At 45.4% G+C, this 18,172-nt stretch overlaps 1 protein-coding gene across 1 annotated transcript in view; it reads left to right on the top strand.

The window, feature by feature from the left end:
• LOC107186598 (homeobox protein caupolican-like) overlaps nt 1-18,172 on the top strand; it is an 80,915-nt gene that overhangs the window by 34,317 nt on the left and 28,426 nt on the right. The window contains exon 2 of the mRNA XM_015574495.1: nt 13,605-13,997. Within this exon, the coding sequence (XP_015429981.1) occupies nt 13,605-13,997 (393 nt within the window). The remainder of the gene's footprint in view (nt 1-13,604; nt 13,998-18,172) is intronic.

Here is an 18,172-nt window from a genome sequence, read left to right as displayed (position 1 = left end):
TACGACAGAGGAACCCTAATGGCGGCCATATTGTCATCCCAAAACGCGCCCTCGTAAAAAAAGGCACATTCCTCTGCCTCCGAATCTTCTAATGACCCGAACTCATCCAATTAACAAACAACTAACGAATCATTCGGTAAACGACTATTCCATACGATAATACCAACATTTTTTTATTATCTCCCCACAGACAATAATACATTTTTTGCAACATGTTACTCAAACGATCACCAAAAAGCATAAAACGAATCCAAGCCATGTTATTCTTTCTACAAACGATCTCAGTTGAGCGTTTCAACTACAGTGAATTCTCGACGAGTGTTCGCAGGTTCCTCAGCGCAGAACATTAAATATTTCATAAACTAATGCCCATATACGGCCGAAACAAATATCATCGGCTTCATAATTCCAAGCTCTATCGCTGGGCTAAACCTCAATAAAAAGTCAGCGTTACACCTGGCGACCCCTTCTTGTCAGTGCCAAGAAGCCTTCGAACACTTATCGAGGATTTACTGTACTACCCAACTATCGAATATCTACGTTAATTGCCTCGCTAATTTCTCGACAATTGGGTACAGCGTATGACTCGCATCGAGGTAACGTCTAACAAAAGACCCCTGGATCTTACCACGGTAGTGTGTAACGAGTCCCGTGGAACGTTTCCGAGCGCATCGTCTCGAAGCCACTGCTCAGGATTCGTTCGTTACGCGTAATGAGAAGCAACGATTGGCCGGGGGGCTCGTTAAGTTCACCCGGGAACGCATCGATCGCGATCCTTCCGTTATTTGTCAGCGGCGTCGAAACACGTCCAACGGGTCCGACTTTCGACGCGGCAACATCTGTTCGCCGATTATACATACACATGGTACGCGCGTAACGACGGTAATTACTTTTTCGTTTGCCGAATAATTAGTATACAGTTATTACTATCACTGTTCTTGCGGTGCTTATTAGCGAGTGACCGATGTAACCGCATTAATTGAGCTTCGAGCGAAAACTCTACGCGGGTGTGTTATGTAGATACGTTCTTTTCGTTTGTAGTACCTTCTCTTCGCAATGAATATTCCTCATCGATGATTATTAATAATACTTTTAGTAGAAAATTAATAATATACTTTGGTAGAATCGTGTATGCGATTAACTTCACCCTCTAATTTTACATTCAATTCCACTGTTACACAAAGACGTCCGAAATTCCGTTATTGTACGGTGTTCAGTGATTTTTCTTAGAGGATAGATATTTGTTCTTCTCTAGATTTTGTTTTCTTAGATCAAGCCTGTCACTTGGAGTGTAGTTGAGTCTTCTTGGCCCTGTGTTTACACAGTGATTGGGAGAAGCCTAGGCTGCTACCCCAATAAGAATCACTGTTCCGCATTGTGCAGAGTAAAAACATACAATTCGAGATACAGAAAGTAATCGTTCCGAATGGTCAGGCTTCGAAATACCAATTTAGGAAGTTTAATAGAAGAAAGTTTGATCAGTTTTATCCATAAAATACCTAATACTCCAGAAAAGAATTCATTCAAGAATCTCTTTCATGATATCTGTCACGACCAATTGGTCAAACATCGTCACGTTTCTCCGTACGTATAAATCGATTGGACCCGAATGAAACTCGAATTCTTCCTGTTTATCTGTTCACCGATCAAGTTTAGCAATGTCCAATCCCCTTCCCGCGTTAAGGCGTAACGAGAACTGTCTGGAACGGCTCGAATTCGATCCGAGAAATCACGCTCGATGCAACGAGAGACTGGATCCCTGCGCCGTTGCCTGAGCGACGTCGATTGGCCCGCGAGGATCGTTAAATTTACGAGCGTTCGTCGTCGTCTCGCCTCTACGGTCGTGTCGGTTCGGAACCCGGAGCGCCACGGTCGCGTCGCCTCGATTTCGGTATCGGCGGCCGAGCATCTGTTTCGAGACCGGGGACTTACATATACGCGAGCGTAATGGCAAATAATGCGCGAACGGCGCAACGGGCACATCGTACCCGTCGTGTAATTACGGCCCTGGACACGGAAGCGCCTCGATATCTCCGTAATATCGGTTTTCAGGATCGTGGCCTACGCTCTCTTCGTGTTTCCCTCTACCTCCTCGTTTTTTCTCTTTCTCTCACTTTGACCGCGTACCTCTTTACTCGTTTCCACTATCTCCCTTCTTCTCTGTCTTCTTTCTCCCCTCTATCTTTTTGTTTACCGTGCTGGAACAACGTCGACTAACGCTCCGGTCCGAGCACCGGGAAGAAGGGTTTTCCGATTCCACGTCGACGACTTTGGGAGCTTGTGACCGTCACTTTTGAAGAGGCCTATAGGATGTCTGAATTTCTTTGTTTACTAGAATGATCGCAATTTCAGTGGTTTTTTTATAAAGGAATTATTAACATTTCTGACGATTAGACTGCAGATGTTTCTGCAAATATAGATTTGTCAAGGTTTATTCACAGGAAGTGGAGTCAACCCATGACCTGCTTACTTTATTTCCGATTCTACCAGATTCCAAAGAAAACAAAAGCCTGAAAAATTGATCAAACTCTCATGTACAACGAACTCTAAAAAAATCGCGTGTGCTATAAAACCATAAAATCCACTATAAACCATAAAATATAATTCCCATAACCACTAAATGTACTCACCAAGCAGCTCGTTTACAGCCTAAACATCTCTCGCGTTCCTGGTCGACCTGGACCGTGTAACAACACGCACAGAAGTCTTCGATTGCGTGATCACGGAAGAAAATGATTTCTTGGTGGGTCGGCCGCGGTCTTGGTTACAGTAATGCCCGGCGAGATATATCACAGAGTTGCGTTTCATGCATTTTGCGGTGTGCACGATCGCATGATCGTGGTCGAACTTACCAATGAGTAGGAATTTTGGGGGATGGGTTCGAGAGACGCTCGGTTCGTTAACTCGCGGTTATTATGCCCGTCGTTATACGTGTTTCATACTTTGTTATTATCCTGGTGTGTTTATCCCCGGTGGCCGCGGGAGATATTCGGCTGGGGCCCCGATGATTGACGGAATCGGCAATTTACGGCGCGAGATTCTCGCACGTACTTACCTACCCACCTAACCGTGGTCCTGCTGCACCGATCTTACACGCACGTCGCGTAGAACCGGTTGCTCCTTGGACCACGACAACGCGTCTTTAAAACCGTCCACAGAACGGGGGTGAATGCCGTCTCGCAGAAAAACGATCGATATGTATATCGAACGTAGATTGAATTTCATTCGGGGGGATCGAGCCAGTCACTGACTGCACCGTGTTCAGAAAAGACATTTTCTTGGTATGTATTTGTATTAGCTCGTTGCACCGGAAGTGTTGCTTGTTTACTGTTCAGGTTCGATAAGCGTTTGTAGGAGATAGATATGTAGATTTAGCTAGAGTTTGGTGGATGGATGGAGTGGAGTGTGAAACCCCTCATCGAGTTTGTGTAGCATGTTCTTCCCATTCTCAGGTATCTATATTAATATACAGATGTAATGGATAATTGTCGAATCGTGTTGCAAGAGGATCATTCTAGCTTTAGGTAACAATATTGTTTTCTGTGAAGAGTGTCTTACACTCGAAACGTCATTGACCCTGAAAGTAAACCCGAAAAAAGTCTTCTTCATATTTCATAACATATTAATATTTTACCTAACATACTTTATTAAAGAAAGTCGAGTTGGAAGACCTTACGCAAACGAGATATGACAGTCGAAGATCGAAGGGGTCGTGTCGCGTTTGTCTTTCACGGGGACCGACTAAAATCGTGGAGTTGGGGATAAATAAAGCGTGAAACCTTTAGGATGATTTTCCACTCGGGGGCGGAGGGAAATTCCTCGCGAAAAAATTCAGTCGGTCGGTAGGGAAACGTTTCGGCGTGCCGCATAAAAATACCACTCTGGTGTCCCGTCACTCGTGCCGTTAACGTTCACGCCTTCTTAACGTCGAGTTACTGCCGCTTTAACGGAGCCTTTAGGGCTTCAAATAGATCCCTCTCTCTCCCCGATTCCGGACTCGCATCCTTTTCCATCTAGACGTTTTTAAAGCCCGACTTCTTACAGAAAATTGCCGGTGGGATCCCCTCTTGACGGGCCTTGGCCGGAGGTAATTAACGTTAAATTGTTGCCGTCATTACTATACGATATTTCACCTCTGGCATCTGGTTGGTGTCCGTCGTAGCTCACGAACGAACGAACGAACGAACGCGCACGGATAAGGATCCGTGACTCTTGTGTCTCTCGAATTTTACTGCCGTGATCCCTCCCTACCCCGTTCGCCATTGTTACGACCCTGTTTATACGGCTAACGGGGTGGTTGAGCGGGAATTCAGAGAGTCGCGATGCAGTCGCTATAAATAGATATATATCTTATAAAAATCAGGACCTCCTTTGATCCCGAGAACCGAAGAACGACGGATTTTACGGTGTGTTTTGGACACCGTGGGTGGAAAATCACTGCCGTTGAAAAATCTAAAAGTGAAAACTTCGTATGCTCGTCTTTCTCAGTCCATGATAGCTTTTATTTCGAACGAACGCAGGTTCGCTGTGAATAAATTATATACCCATTTTCATCAGGAAGTCAGAACTGAAATATGAAACGAGACAAGCTTCTCGGTTACTGGTCATTAACCGACTCCCGAAGTAACCGAAATTCTGCTGGTAGCGCATCAGATCGGTGATCGTCGACGAAAATAAAGAGCTGCTTCTATTTTCGTCGTGAATCTGTAACTAGTTTCAGTTTTGGTATCGCGAATTGCAATTCCCGGCGCTAATATCTATTTGAAATGCAACCCAATAGTAATACGAGAAATATTAAACAAACTGCAGTCATGATCATTGTCATAATCGTGGCCACGAGTCTCGACAAAATTTCTCTTAAGCTTTAGACAAATGTATGTATGTAGACTTTTGTCAGTGTCCCAAAAGGGATACTGCTGGCAGCCTAAAGGTCAAAAATCTTACAAATACCAGTGAAAGTGCCCTATAATTCTCGATGTGATTTTGATTTCAATTCTGAAGCTACCCTCTCGATTAAACCCACGCTGTCAGTGTGGCACGTTGTGTTGTGCTTCGTGTGGATGGGTACAACGCCGCGAGGAGTAACCGTAACGGTTAATTTGTCGCGAAAAAGAAGGGCGGCCTGGGCCGGGCCCGTAATGCCGTTGTCGTACAAGATCTCGTGTGACGAGGGGAGGGTTCGGTAGGGGAACGGGGAGAAAGGTTCTCCTTCGCCTCCCTGTGTATGTACCCGAGATTCCAGCCTGGAGAAAAAGACACATGGTAGGTGGAAAGAACGGCGGCGGCACGGAAACAGGGAGGAGAACGGAAAAGGGAGGAGAGAGAATCCGTCTGGAGAAGTCGTGAGCCGAGACTGTCCATTCGTATCTCCGGGACCGCCATCTTTTTGGTACGAATTGCGCGCGCCTGATCTGTCCCCCTTTTGCCACGTTGCGCCACGTTATTCGATCTTGCAGACTGCAGTGAAACTTATTGAAAATTTCGTAGAGTTTGCGATCACGACGAAAATTAATGTTTGTAATAATTTGTACTTCCAAGGAAATTAATGTGTTTGCTCTTGCGCGGTAACTACTAATTTTGTTGCTGAAAGTAAATAGATCGTTTTGGTGGACATATTGGTTACCCCTTGCTTCGATTACTCCCAATGTTATTATGATTATAATCTTTGGAGCAGTAGTAACAGTGTACGAATGGTCTACTCCTTGCACTATAAACTACTCAAACATAATAGTGGAGTAACTGTTGAACCTGTTCTCCTTATTTGAATCGTTTTCGTCTGATCTGTTAACAATATTTCACCGGTCAATCGTAACCATCCCGCGCGTACAATTGTCCCAGAAAGCATTACACGATTCATTCTCTCTTAACCAGGTCCAGTTTCCGTGTTCAATATCGTATTCTCGGTTTTCCCCCGGCGGAGTCAACGTTAATTTCACGATGGAATCCGCGTATCGTGTAAACGCTCCGGATCTCGTTGCATATTCCAGCATCGCGTGTTGAGCGGTCTAGGCACCGCATTGTCCAAGTTTCTCCGGTTACTTTGCATGAGCCGGCGATAACTCGCGATCGGCTGGTTCGCTCGCTCGGCTGTTTTGCTCTCGAGTACTTTAGCCCGACATGTGTAATCCTGTTTACGACGAGCCCTTTTTACGCGAATCCTGTTTTCGAGTGACGCCGTCCCGGCTTCTTGGGTGTCTACACGCCGCGAGTGCTGGATTCGCCTCGATAAAGGGGCGAGGAGTGATCCAATGACACACAATTTCACGTAGTAATCGCGCCGTGTATCTGTTAAGAATCAATCTAAACGAGTGGCACGAATCTCGAATGACGTCGCAGGATTTCGTTTCTCGATACTCGTAACAACTGTGTGTATCAGGATTCCTTGGAAATTACTATTACGTCAAGGTAAATTAATTGAAACATCGTGGAAGATCGTGATCGATTCGTTTTTGTTATCGCTTCTCTGATATCGGTTTTTAGGATGCGTATCGAAAGAGGGAGAGATCACCCACAATGATAACCCATATGTACGTCAAAATAATAGTTTCAAGTGCGTGCTTCCGGTGTGGTATTTTTTTCTCGCAATCGTGGGTCGAGTGCCGATCGCTCGATAATTCGACACTTTGAATTCTGCTGGATACAGGGAATTGTTCGATGTTAGGTATGGATATTACCGATCTGTTTATTCAACGGACTAGTGATTGTTATTAAAAGGACGGTTTATCGGCTCGTTTACGTATGGATTATCGAAGTTTCGACCCGATATATCGCCCGGGGCATTATTTAGTGTATATCGTACACGGAATCGATACATTGTAAATTCGCGGCCATAACGAATGAAGGGTTCGGGCACTTACGTCGAAATTACACGTTCCTACCGGTAAATTATTCCTCATCACCGGCATATCGAAAGACGTACCTTAGGTTCTCTTTACACCTGCGTCACGCACCGCTACACCCTGCATCAGATCATCGATAAACCGTACTTAACGTTTTCCGTGAACATTCCCTTCTCTCTCGGAGTTTCTCTCTCTCTCGCGTATACCTATGTATATAAGCTCGCCTACCGTTCGGCTCGAGCATCTTCCAATTAAAACAAATGCTTGTAATCAACCGGTTGCCCCGACTGGCTACGGCCATGTTCCATGCGAAGTTTGGAATTTTATTTCTCAATTCTCCGATGTTTCTTCCCCAGAAACGCGCTCTAAATGCCTCGAGAGGATAGAAAAAAAACGAAACGGAACACTCTGACGGTAATGTGTTCTAAACTTTTCATCGAGTTCCCTCTAATTGTAGGTACGCGGTTTTCACCTGCATATTTTCATCGCTTACCATTACTATCGTTTCCATTCGCGGAATCTATGAACTGTTTTCTCTTGAAACGATACAGCTACCGGTTCTTATTTGAATCGTACATCGGTTCGAATGCATTTTCTATTTTTAAGTTCGCGAAACGATTTCTATTCAGATAGCAATACGTGTCTGTCTATAGTAGGTACTATTCTGGTATTGTCACGAAAGCATAATATGTATTGTCCAACGATTGTATGACTTTTTTTTATGATTTTCTTATACTAATCGCGTAATATATAGAACAATGAATAGATGTTAAGACAGCACACAAATTATAGTACCACGATGACTAAACTGAGGCTCATTAGCTGCATACGGTGACGGAAGACTCTTCAAGATTCTAATTGCGTCGCCCGTATACATATACAATACTTTTTTATAAACTTGACGTATACAGTAAATCATCGATGAGTCTTTGATCCACACCACTGAGGGGTCCCCCGTGGACCCAATCAAAATCACAGTGGTGGAGATGATGTCTGAACACTCACTGTAGAGTAGCTTTCAAGCACTTATCGATGGTTTATTGTACATGGCTGCTATCCTGACAAAGTGTAGATACCACTGTTGGATTATACTCTTCAACTCCTTCTCAACAATACACTAAATATACTTTTCGTAAATACTCTTCCCCAACAATAAATCTCCGACTTCACCGCATCTCTTCTCCAAACTTAACTCCGAACCACATTCCACCTTTCTACCCAACAACAATACTTTTCGTATCGTTATTCCTCCATCGTTCCGGTTCTCGGCAACTCCTCAGCCCAGTCCTGATACACACATCTAGCACATACATTCTAGGAAGAAGCCTAGCGCGCACTCCGACGGGTCCTTATACCCGAGGGGTTGATTTGCGAACGGGGAAAAGCGTCACCGAATCGTTCGCGACCTGGGAGTGCACACGTTGAGCCAGTAGTGGAGAAAGCCGTGGAGAGAGTAAGGTAGTTACGGGTGGGTATATACGAGGGTTGCGGAGGTCCTATCCAGGAGGACTTTTCCTGCGGGACAGGAGATCCGTAAGGTTTTCGCGACGGTGGTTGGTGCCGCGGGGGTGAAAGTGGGCTTTTAAAAGGTTCCGATGGGAAACCCAGCAGGGCGTGAATGGCTCCCAGACGCGGCTTGAACAGCCCGGAACGGTTCCGTTCGTCTGAGAGAGTAGAAAGATAGGGAGAGAGAGAGAGAGAGAGAGAAGGATGGAAAAGGGTCTAGGGAGGAAGAAAGGCGAGAGTCGAGAGGGACACGCATACACCAAAGGGTCCTTTACGCGTGTGCACACGCCAGCCGAAGGGGACACAACACATTCGTGCGTGTGTCACGGCCTCGAGGTGTGCTCCACCACCTCCACCTCCTCCTCTCGGCTCTTTGTTCACGAAAGTTCGGTTTACCTCGTTCTCTTCCCGAGGCCGGGTCTTCGGGTGGCTGGCCGTTTTTTTCTCGTCTATTTTTGCATCGGCTTCTCTCGGAGCGCGCGAACGAACGGAGAGCTACTCGAAAAGGTGAAGACCAAGAGCGACGAAGAGAGAGAAAGAGAGATACAGGACCCGTTTTCGCCGTGGAAATAGAGAAACGGCGGAACTGGTAAACGATTATGGCGAACGTGTCGGTTTAATTAAAGGATTCGCCAACATCTCCTGCCACCTGAGACAATATCGCGGCACCGGAATCCTCATCCGGTCCTCTCGAGGTTGAAAAAGAGAGAGAGAGATATACGGGGGTGATCAACAACAACGGGTGCCCTGGGCTCGTTCCCTCGGGAAAGTTACGCCGTCGTTGATCGAAATAAATTAAAACTCCGCGGGACCAGAAATGGCGGAGGGACGACGATTCTCTCTTTCTCTCGTGGGTTCCTCGGGGCGGGATCCACGGATGATCGGCGAGAACGACGACGAGGACGTCGTCCAATTTCACGGCGGGACGCTATTTGGGTATCGCCGGGCGATAAATTATCGCGAAGGGGGGAAATTTGTAGCCCGTGCCGCGCGGTAGAGGCGTCGAAATATCTTACGACTATTTAGCGCGACGTGGAATCCCGTTTTTCGTAAACACGTCCGCGCTGCGAAAAATATAGCCGCGGTCGCAATATATATATATATATACATATAAAAAAAAGTCGAAAAAGAACCAAGAAGACAAAACGGAGGCGACAGTCTCTGTTTTCTTCTTCATTATTTTCTTTTTTTTTTTTTCGTTCTTTTTCGGTTTCTTTTCGAGCTTTTGTGTCAATCGAATCCCCACCTCGCTTCGCAGCGCGAGAACGAGCGAAAACAAAGCGCCGCGGGGAAAATCGTGCCCGCGAGAAAATAATGCTTTCGTTGATCCTATTCATCACGTTTCCCCGTGGGCGAGCCTGACCGATTTCGACACACCGATCTACGAATAGAAAGACGGTACGTGAGTTTTCCGACGCTTCCGTCGCCGATCCTCCCCCACCCACCCCCTCTTGTTTCGAACGGGACCGGAATACGCGGCGGTAGAAGATGCTTCATCAACGCGACGATACACCACCCAGTTGCCTCATGCTCTATCCCTTTCTGTGTGTCTCGTTCTCTTACCTCGCTTCGAGGCTCGAAATAACTCTCCTGCCGTATTAATTACCCGGGATTCATTTCATCCTCATTTACCGCGAGCTAATTTACCGCGGTGAAACCTACGCGATATATGTACGGGACCACTCCCTCTCAAAGCGACAGAGCTCTTTCTCTTTCTCTTGAGGCGAAACAGACGATGAGGACCTATACGCGCGCTTCGTGCCCCGAGAAGCGATTAATCGCGGCCGGGTTCGTTAAGTTCGGTGGATTTAGAGTCGAGGGAACTCGAAAAAGTGGGGGAGAGAAATTTATCCCTCGAGGAGGGATAGGTGCGCTCGATTTCGTGAGTTTGAAGTTGGGGATGATTATACGGGGGTGGGTGTTTATTTGAATTTTAAGTGGTTAAGTAGGATTACCTTCGTTTGAACCGAGTGGTTAAAGAAGATTGTTGTAATCTTTAGGTTCCTGTCTATTTTGTGAAATTTTCGTTGAAATTGTCGCGTGATACGGTTCCTTCGGTTTTCTTGATGGGACCATGTGTCTGGAAGATGGAGCCTCTTGAGAGCAGCCGAAGGCTTAAGAGCACTCCACCACTTTTAGAGTGGGCTCTTGCTCACCTATAGCAAAAACGAAATCAACTTACATCGTCACTCGAGCGACACTTTTGTACTTTTTTCCCGTTTTTTGTTTTTTTTTCGGTCTCCGTTATGTCTCCAGTGTCTGATCCAACCATGAAACCCGGTCCATCTGTATTCATACGAGTAAGGCGATGATTATGTATAGCGATGTATGACTTTAAACGAGAGAAATATAAGTGCCAGTACACAAAACTGTTATAAACACAAAGCTTCGTAATTGCAGAATTATTCAAATGAAACGGAAGTTTCGGAATATTTAAGAGCAAGTCAGGTGATCAACTGGTAAGCCAACGAAGTGGAAACGACTCTGCGACGGAATAATTAACAAAAAATTATTATGTAAACTATTTTGCAGTTCTCGATTAAGATACTCTTGGCATATAAATTATCGGTAATGTTGATTGACTTCCGATATTTACTTGTTTGCTCTCCATTTTTATAGACGTGCAACAGGTACGACTATTTTATAACGCACCAATACGTACAGTGGCTTTTTTTCCCCCCCCCCCCCGCCTCGGTTGTATATTGTAGTAATTATTAAGTTCAATTAACCGTTCATCCTGGCGTCGCTAATGTCTCGTTTTCCTTGCACGATAACCGATCTCGTTCTCTTCGACTTCCATATGATGCAAATTACGAGCGTGTTCGATTACACGGACACGATGTTCATTAGTGACACTAATTACCGGTACTTTTTAAGCCAGCGTGTTTCGAAACCAGATCCAGCGATCATTATTCAACCGGAGCGAGTAAAAAGTACCCTTTGGATATATTTCCATTTAATGATATTCCTCAAACGGAGTCGTATCAAAGATTGCCTCACGCAAATCTAATCTATTCGTCGTTAACAACGTCATTAGAAATATATACTTCCCTTTCAATTTCCCAGCGAAATTTTTCCGTACAAAATATCATTTTCCTACACTACATATCTACCTAAACGATGGCTATATTACACCTATTTTCAATTCCAATTATAGAAATCGCTCCGATTTTTTTTCCACCGTTGACAAACGAAAATGGTTCGCGCGAAGAAATTACGAAAGTGACCGTTTATCAGCGTTTATTTACATTTTACCGCGGCGGTGTCAGTGACACAATAATCCATTGTTAGAAGCAAAACTCTTCTTTTTGTTTCGTCCCGGTTCGCCTTGTACCAATTACCCGCGAATACGTGTGTACACACGACAAGGTATTTGCTATCGTTCCAAGTCGGCCGGCCGTTTCACGTGTTCGAGTTTCGCGCCGATAGCAGTGACAAATGTGGGGGGTTCGCAGTAGAGGGACGCGCGTGCGTTCGCTATCCGCATTAACATATAACGAGGTTCAATTTCCGAGTGGGACCGTGTTTGTGTGTGTGTGTGTAGCCACGGTTTGCAAAAGTGCAAACACGGTTCGCTGATATATGAACGGTGCCGGGCAATTTGACTTCCACATACTGCTCGTCGATAAATTTCCGTTTAATTTATTCGTGCCGGTCTCGAAAACCAAGATCCACGATATAATACCGGGGCGTCGTCATTACGCGAAATTATGTGACAATTATCGCTATCGAAGCGCCGCGATCGCCAAGAACGCGTTCTGCATTGATCTCGCACCGCGATTCCACCTGAACGGCGGAAACCGATGAAAGAGAAGGTACGAGGAGAGAGCAAAAAATAAAGAAGAGGAAACATTTCGGTGTATTTAAATTTCGATTTCGATGAAAAAAGAATTTTTACAGAACGGATCACTCGTACGGTGTTTTCCCTCGCCACTGGGTGGGGATCCTTTCAGGGGAATTAATTGTCGAGTGTCGTCACTGTTGTTTAATAACGAGAGATACCGGCTCGCTGGTCCCCGTTCCGATTATCGTCCATTAAAGTAACACGAAATTGCTATCGAGTTATCGAGCACGCATTTATAATCGGATCCGCGGCGATAAGCGGATATCACCTGCTTTCGCAATTACCGTCATTATCGCCATTAACCCTTTACGTTGGCGTTATTTTTTTTCTCGAGAAGATCGTTCCGAGTCGTTTATTTTCCTTGACCGATTTCGACGCTGGCCACGTGTCTCTTTGGTCCTCGGTTTCACTGTATATCGTGTAGATTGGAAATTTTTGTAACAGGGTTAGCATTTCCAAACGGAGCAGAAGGATAAACGAGCTTCGATGTGCATACACAGCTGGTGTAAATGAATATTTTTTTTATAATACTGTATTTTATCGCGTTACATGCACATATTTCTCGCCCGTTAAAGAATCAAGATAGGGCGAGGCTCATAAGCGATTATGATACTCAAACTGAATGGGGGATCCGTGTGATGTAGGCTTAAGTTAAGCTACTCCTTCAGATGTGCTTGACAAGCATTTATTTTTGATTTACACAACGTGTGCCTCTCAATATTAATCAAATTAACGGTACTACCTGTGTTGTTATGTAGTCCATCTTACTATCACTTACGATCCCATCAACAAGATCGTATACGATGTTATCTTTATCGAGTGGTTTATCAACTAGACCGTGACGAAGTTCTTCCACAAACTAGTGGTATGCTCCGTTTTCACGAGTCATTTGGTGTAACAATAACAATAAACACTACAATAGCTTTCCTTCGAAACATTGTTTGTATTTTGTCTATATATATATATATATCTATTATAAGGTTAAATAATTTTAGAAATCTCTTACCACAAAATACACTATTACCCCTGAGAATCCTGTTCGTCGACTCTGTTTACAACCCCCAACATCATCAATCTTTTGTTTCCACTGTGTTCGATACGCAGCTAATTACATATATGCAAGGAATATTCTATTATGTGCATCAATAAGTAATCCATAAGAGTTATTCAATTCTCTATCTATTTTGAATAAAATCAGAAACCTATGCAATTTCAAGTGATATTTGTCCCCTTTCTTCAATGTCTGCCGCCATTTTGAAAGACCGCTAAGAAGGGTGTAAAGACGTTTGAAATTATAACTCTTAACATTATTAACCAGAAATGATGGATTACTTATTGGTACACCCAATGAAATAAGGCTCCAATTTTATTCCTCTATGGATCAAGCTAACTTAAATCATTTCTGAATGTTTCAGCTGCTGGTGAGCGGTGGACAGCCGACGACGGCGACGTCGCCGGCGATGTCGTCGGGTGGTGCGCTGAGTCCGGGAGCGTTGTCACCGTCCTCGTCGACGACGACGGGGGCCGCAGCCGCGGCGGCATCAGGTGGGGCGAGCACCCCCGTCGGCGGCACCACCGGGCCCGGTTGCTGCGAGAACGGCAGGCCCATGATGACGGATCCGGTCACAGGACAAACGGTCTGCAGTTGTCAGTACGACAGCGCGGCGAGGCTCGCCCTTGGAGCCTACCCCAGGCTAGCGCCCACGGCGACCTCTTACTCCTCATACCCTACGCCGACGCCATCCACCACCGACCAGGGGCCCTATCCCAGCATCAGCATGGACAGCTCCGCGTTCTATCCTCCTTTGGTGAGTTTTCGCTTTGTTTTGTGCCGAAGGTCGCCGATAATTATTCGATTGGTTCGGTTGACGATTTATGGGTCGATTATGTCATCATTGACGTCTTGACCGTCGACACCACGAGCCTCGACATCTCGAATTTTGATGCCTCCAACTTCTAAGCCTCGAACATCTACGCTTCGAACCTCTAGGCCTCGAATCTCTGGGCCTCGAACTCTGGGTCTCCAGTCTCGGGGCCTCAAATCTTTAGGCCTCAAATCTTTAGACCTCGAATCTTTAGGCCTCGAATCTTTAGGCCTCGAATCTTTAGGCCACGAATCTCTAAGCCTCGAATTTCTGGGCCTTGAACCTTTATGCTTCGAACATCTACGTTTCGAACCCTTACGTTTCATAATTTTAGGTCTCGAACCTCTAGTCCTCAAGCCTCGACGTCTCGAACGTCGACGTAATTACAGATTGCGAATTCTGTTGACGTTACAAAGTTGTTTTTAGACTTGTGTCTCGAACTAGACAGCATCGATAAAAAGGTTACCCTTGCCATTCTACGAGTTTGATTGGAATTTTTTTTCAAATTCTATTTAATGATACATTGATTCTTTTTACGCGGGACTTTTTGCGTTCACGACATTTGCCCGTCGTACTGTTTGTTTCAATATCATCCATTAGTTAAATACCACCGTGTACAAGGCACCGCTAATCGAGAGTTTTTCCCCTGTCGACTAATTTTCGTTTCCGCGTAAACAGACCCGATAAAAATGATCGGATCTTAATTACATCCGTCATGCATCGTTCCCCGCAACATTTTACCAATAATAATACGCTATTACGTCAAACGATTATATCCGTACACATGTATATGTGTGTGTAACCAGCACCGTTACCGAACGCGTGCTCGAAACACGTAACGCACTAACTTGACGTGTGCAAACGTTTCGGAAATCTGCGCTCGACGGCCACCCCCGCGGGAAAATTCGACGCGTTGTCGGTCCAACGGATCGTTCGCCAGCTATAAATCAGGCAAATTACACGTGCCACGACTAATCGGAAGAGTTACGAGCCGGTACGTATTTATAAACGTACAATCATTAAACGGTTTATTAGCCCCCTGGTCCACGGAAAGCGGAGAACGTCGCGTCACGTCGCGGGCGGAGAGCATTACAGCTTTTGCAATACGCTTTGTAACGTTTTCACGTCCCCGTAAAATATGCGCGACTGCACAGATTGATTGGCCCGTCGAGCTAGGCGTGCCGGGCGATTATTACTCGCGCGGCCTTAACTTAAGACGGATTAGCGCGTGGTCTTGCCACGAATTAGCTTGGAATCCCGGCGATGGTGCCTCGGGACGCGTCTCTCCCGCTATCGTCCTCTCACACCACCCCCAACCCCCCTCCATCACTGTCTCGTCTTCTTCTTCTTCTTCTTCTTCTTCTTCTTCGTCGCAGGCTGCGTCGAATTATTCACGGCCGGCTGCCGAGAGCGGGTAGCGATAATCTCGTTTAAGTTTCGGTTCGCGGAAGACGTGCGACGCTTCTAACGAGGACTCCGTGATGGATTCGCGGTTATATTTCAGGAGGGTGGTGGGAAGGGGGAAATCCCTCGCGAGCTACTCGCGGACCCACCGCCACCGGGAATCTTGTGAAACATGCGTTTCTCGTGCAAAGACACTGCTCGTTCTCCGCTCGAAAGAAATTCGGCTAATAATACCGTCCAAGACAGAGGGTAGTTTTCACTCCAGTTTGCACTCGATGATAATCTACTCGCGTAATGCTCGACGAATGTGTCGACGCGGGTAATTAAGCTACCGTCGACATTAGAATCGTGACGAATATTATCTGAGAAACAGGAAGATAGTGGATGACCTGTTCGAGATGTACGTAAAGTATTCCTTAACAATTCTGGTGGCATCGATAATAATTGAATTAACTATAAATATTCTATAGCTTCTGCTCTGGTAAAGAAATAGCTACACAACTTGAACAATTATTGTTCACTGTCTAGAAGTATTTCGTAGTGATTCCCACATCCAGTAGATCACCAGTTCAGTTAGGTTACCGAGCACACCAGACTTTACATACATGAGACCTAAGAAAAAAAATTCAACCTTACAGTTCTAGCGTGTTTCAACGTTTTCAGATTTACATACATATCTCCGCGATCGATTCAAATTGGACACATGTTGCCACAGCGTTTTTCACTCGGTGTAACGTCCAGGATCTATCAACATATAATCGACGTTTCCTCGCGGGAAACACGCGTGCGATTAATAGACATTCTCCTCGGAATTCGCCGAGTATATCGAGTACGAAGTAATCGAATCAGTTCGTGCCTGGCAGAATGTTCTTGCCCAGGACTTTCTTCCCCTCCTCAGTCCACGATGGAATCGGTGCTCGCTTAGCGAAATGTTGCTTAATCACGGTTACATCGGAGCGATACGCCGATAAAGTCCAGTTGACGTAGACGTATAGAAATATAGACGCAAGATCGATATCGCGCGGTTTCGGCCAATTTATATCCACGCTCGAGCGTGTGCGAATATACTCGGCCACCAGGAGGTAGAGAAACGATAAAAAAATTCAAGCCGGGAAAACACAAGCAGGTCCGCCAGATGTTGCGAGAACCATTTGAAGCGACGCACAGTCACCGAGGGGGAGGGTGGAAGAAAGAGGACCGATAATGAGATTCTGCATTTATTAACCACGACGAACGTTTTCCGTTTCTCGTTACAATCGTGTCCGTTGCGAACGATAAGTGCATTAATCCTGGCTGAAGTGAAAGGTCAGCTCGAATCGCACCGCGGACAAACGAGGCACACACGGTGTATACCACCGGGAATTTTTTCAATACTTTCCATTTTTTCGTTCCTTTCGATTTTTGTTATTTTCAGCGCAATACGAGGCACGCGTTACCAACACGCTTGTTGTTTCCAGACGAAATGGAACGGTTTGCATAGCGGTTCCACGAAATGCATCGGGGCTTAGAGATAATCGTGGGGCGTATTATTATTATTTTGATACGAGAATTCGCCACGGATTCCCCGAGAGGCGAGGCAGGAAGCAGAGCCAATTAAATTTGAATTTATCGGTATAATTATACTAATTGGTTGCTTTTGGACGATGTCGATTCATCTATCCCCCTGCTCCGCCCGCGGCCGGAATGCCCCGCGAGACTGTTTCCGATCGAATCGGAGCAAACGAGAGGCTCTCCGAGCACCAAGGATTCCCGGCGCGGCTTTGTTCGAGTCGGAATAAAATTAAATATTCTGAATTTTTTCGTTTATAAATTCAACAGTCGATTGGAATCGATGCTGATTGAGACGGAGACACGTGGACCTACCAGGAGGAAAAATAAATTATAATTCAATATTACTCCGGCAGGATCAATAAACTGAAGCTGTTACTAACTTGTTAAGTCAGGTAGACCAGTTACGTTTGCTTGTCCATATTTTTGTATGATTCTTAATTTAACGATTTCTCCAACAACTGTTCAATTAACTTTGATCGCATGCTATCATCATTCGTCGAAACTGGTAGACATTTAGTGATTCGTAGAATAATAAACCGTGAGAAGTGGCAAACTACGTGACAGATTCGAAGAACTTTTATCGATCGTAATGAAACGTTGGACAGAATTGAACCGAAACACTTCAGGAGTCACGGCTCGAGGCTCCGTTATCTCTGTACCAAAAACTTCTGGGTTTTCTTATCTCGACACTCTTCCGTGGCCCGATTTAATTAACGGGACAGCTGGCCGACTGCTCGTAAATAGGACAAGGTAATAGCGTGAGGTGAGCAGAGTTCAATGAAGCGTATATCGGAGATATCGGGTGTCCATATTTACACGGTTTACAACGAATTTCCATCGTCCACCTGCCGGGAAATCGGGCCAATCAGCGCGTGTCCCTTCCGATAACGGCTGGCCACCTCGCGATTGGCCAAAATTATACGGATCCGACGACAAAATGAACGAAAACCCCGGCGATATCCGCGATAAACGAATCGTTTGATGCTCCGTTAAACGTGACTCACTTCGTTCGCGCGACACTAAAATTTCTCCCTGTGTTTCCCTCACGTAATTGCGTAACAACGATTCTCGAGTAGAAAGTTATCGTGTTGCCATCGATCTCTCGATAATACTCGTTTGTATCGTGCACGATTTTTCTCGGGACACGTTACCATGTCCACACA

Source organism: Dufourea novaeangliae, unplaced genomic scaffold (assembly GCF_001272555.1).
Source record: "Dufourea novaeangliae isolate 0120121106 unplaced genomic scaffold, ASM127255v1 scaffold65, whole genome shotgun sequence".
Lineage (NCBI taxonomy): Eukaryota > Metazoa > Arthropoda > Insecta > Hymenoptera > Halictidae > Dufourea > Dufourea novaeangliae.
This window is presented reverse-complemented; position numbering and strand designations above follow the sequence as displayed.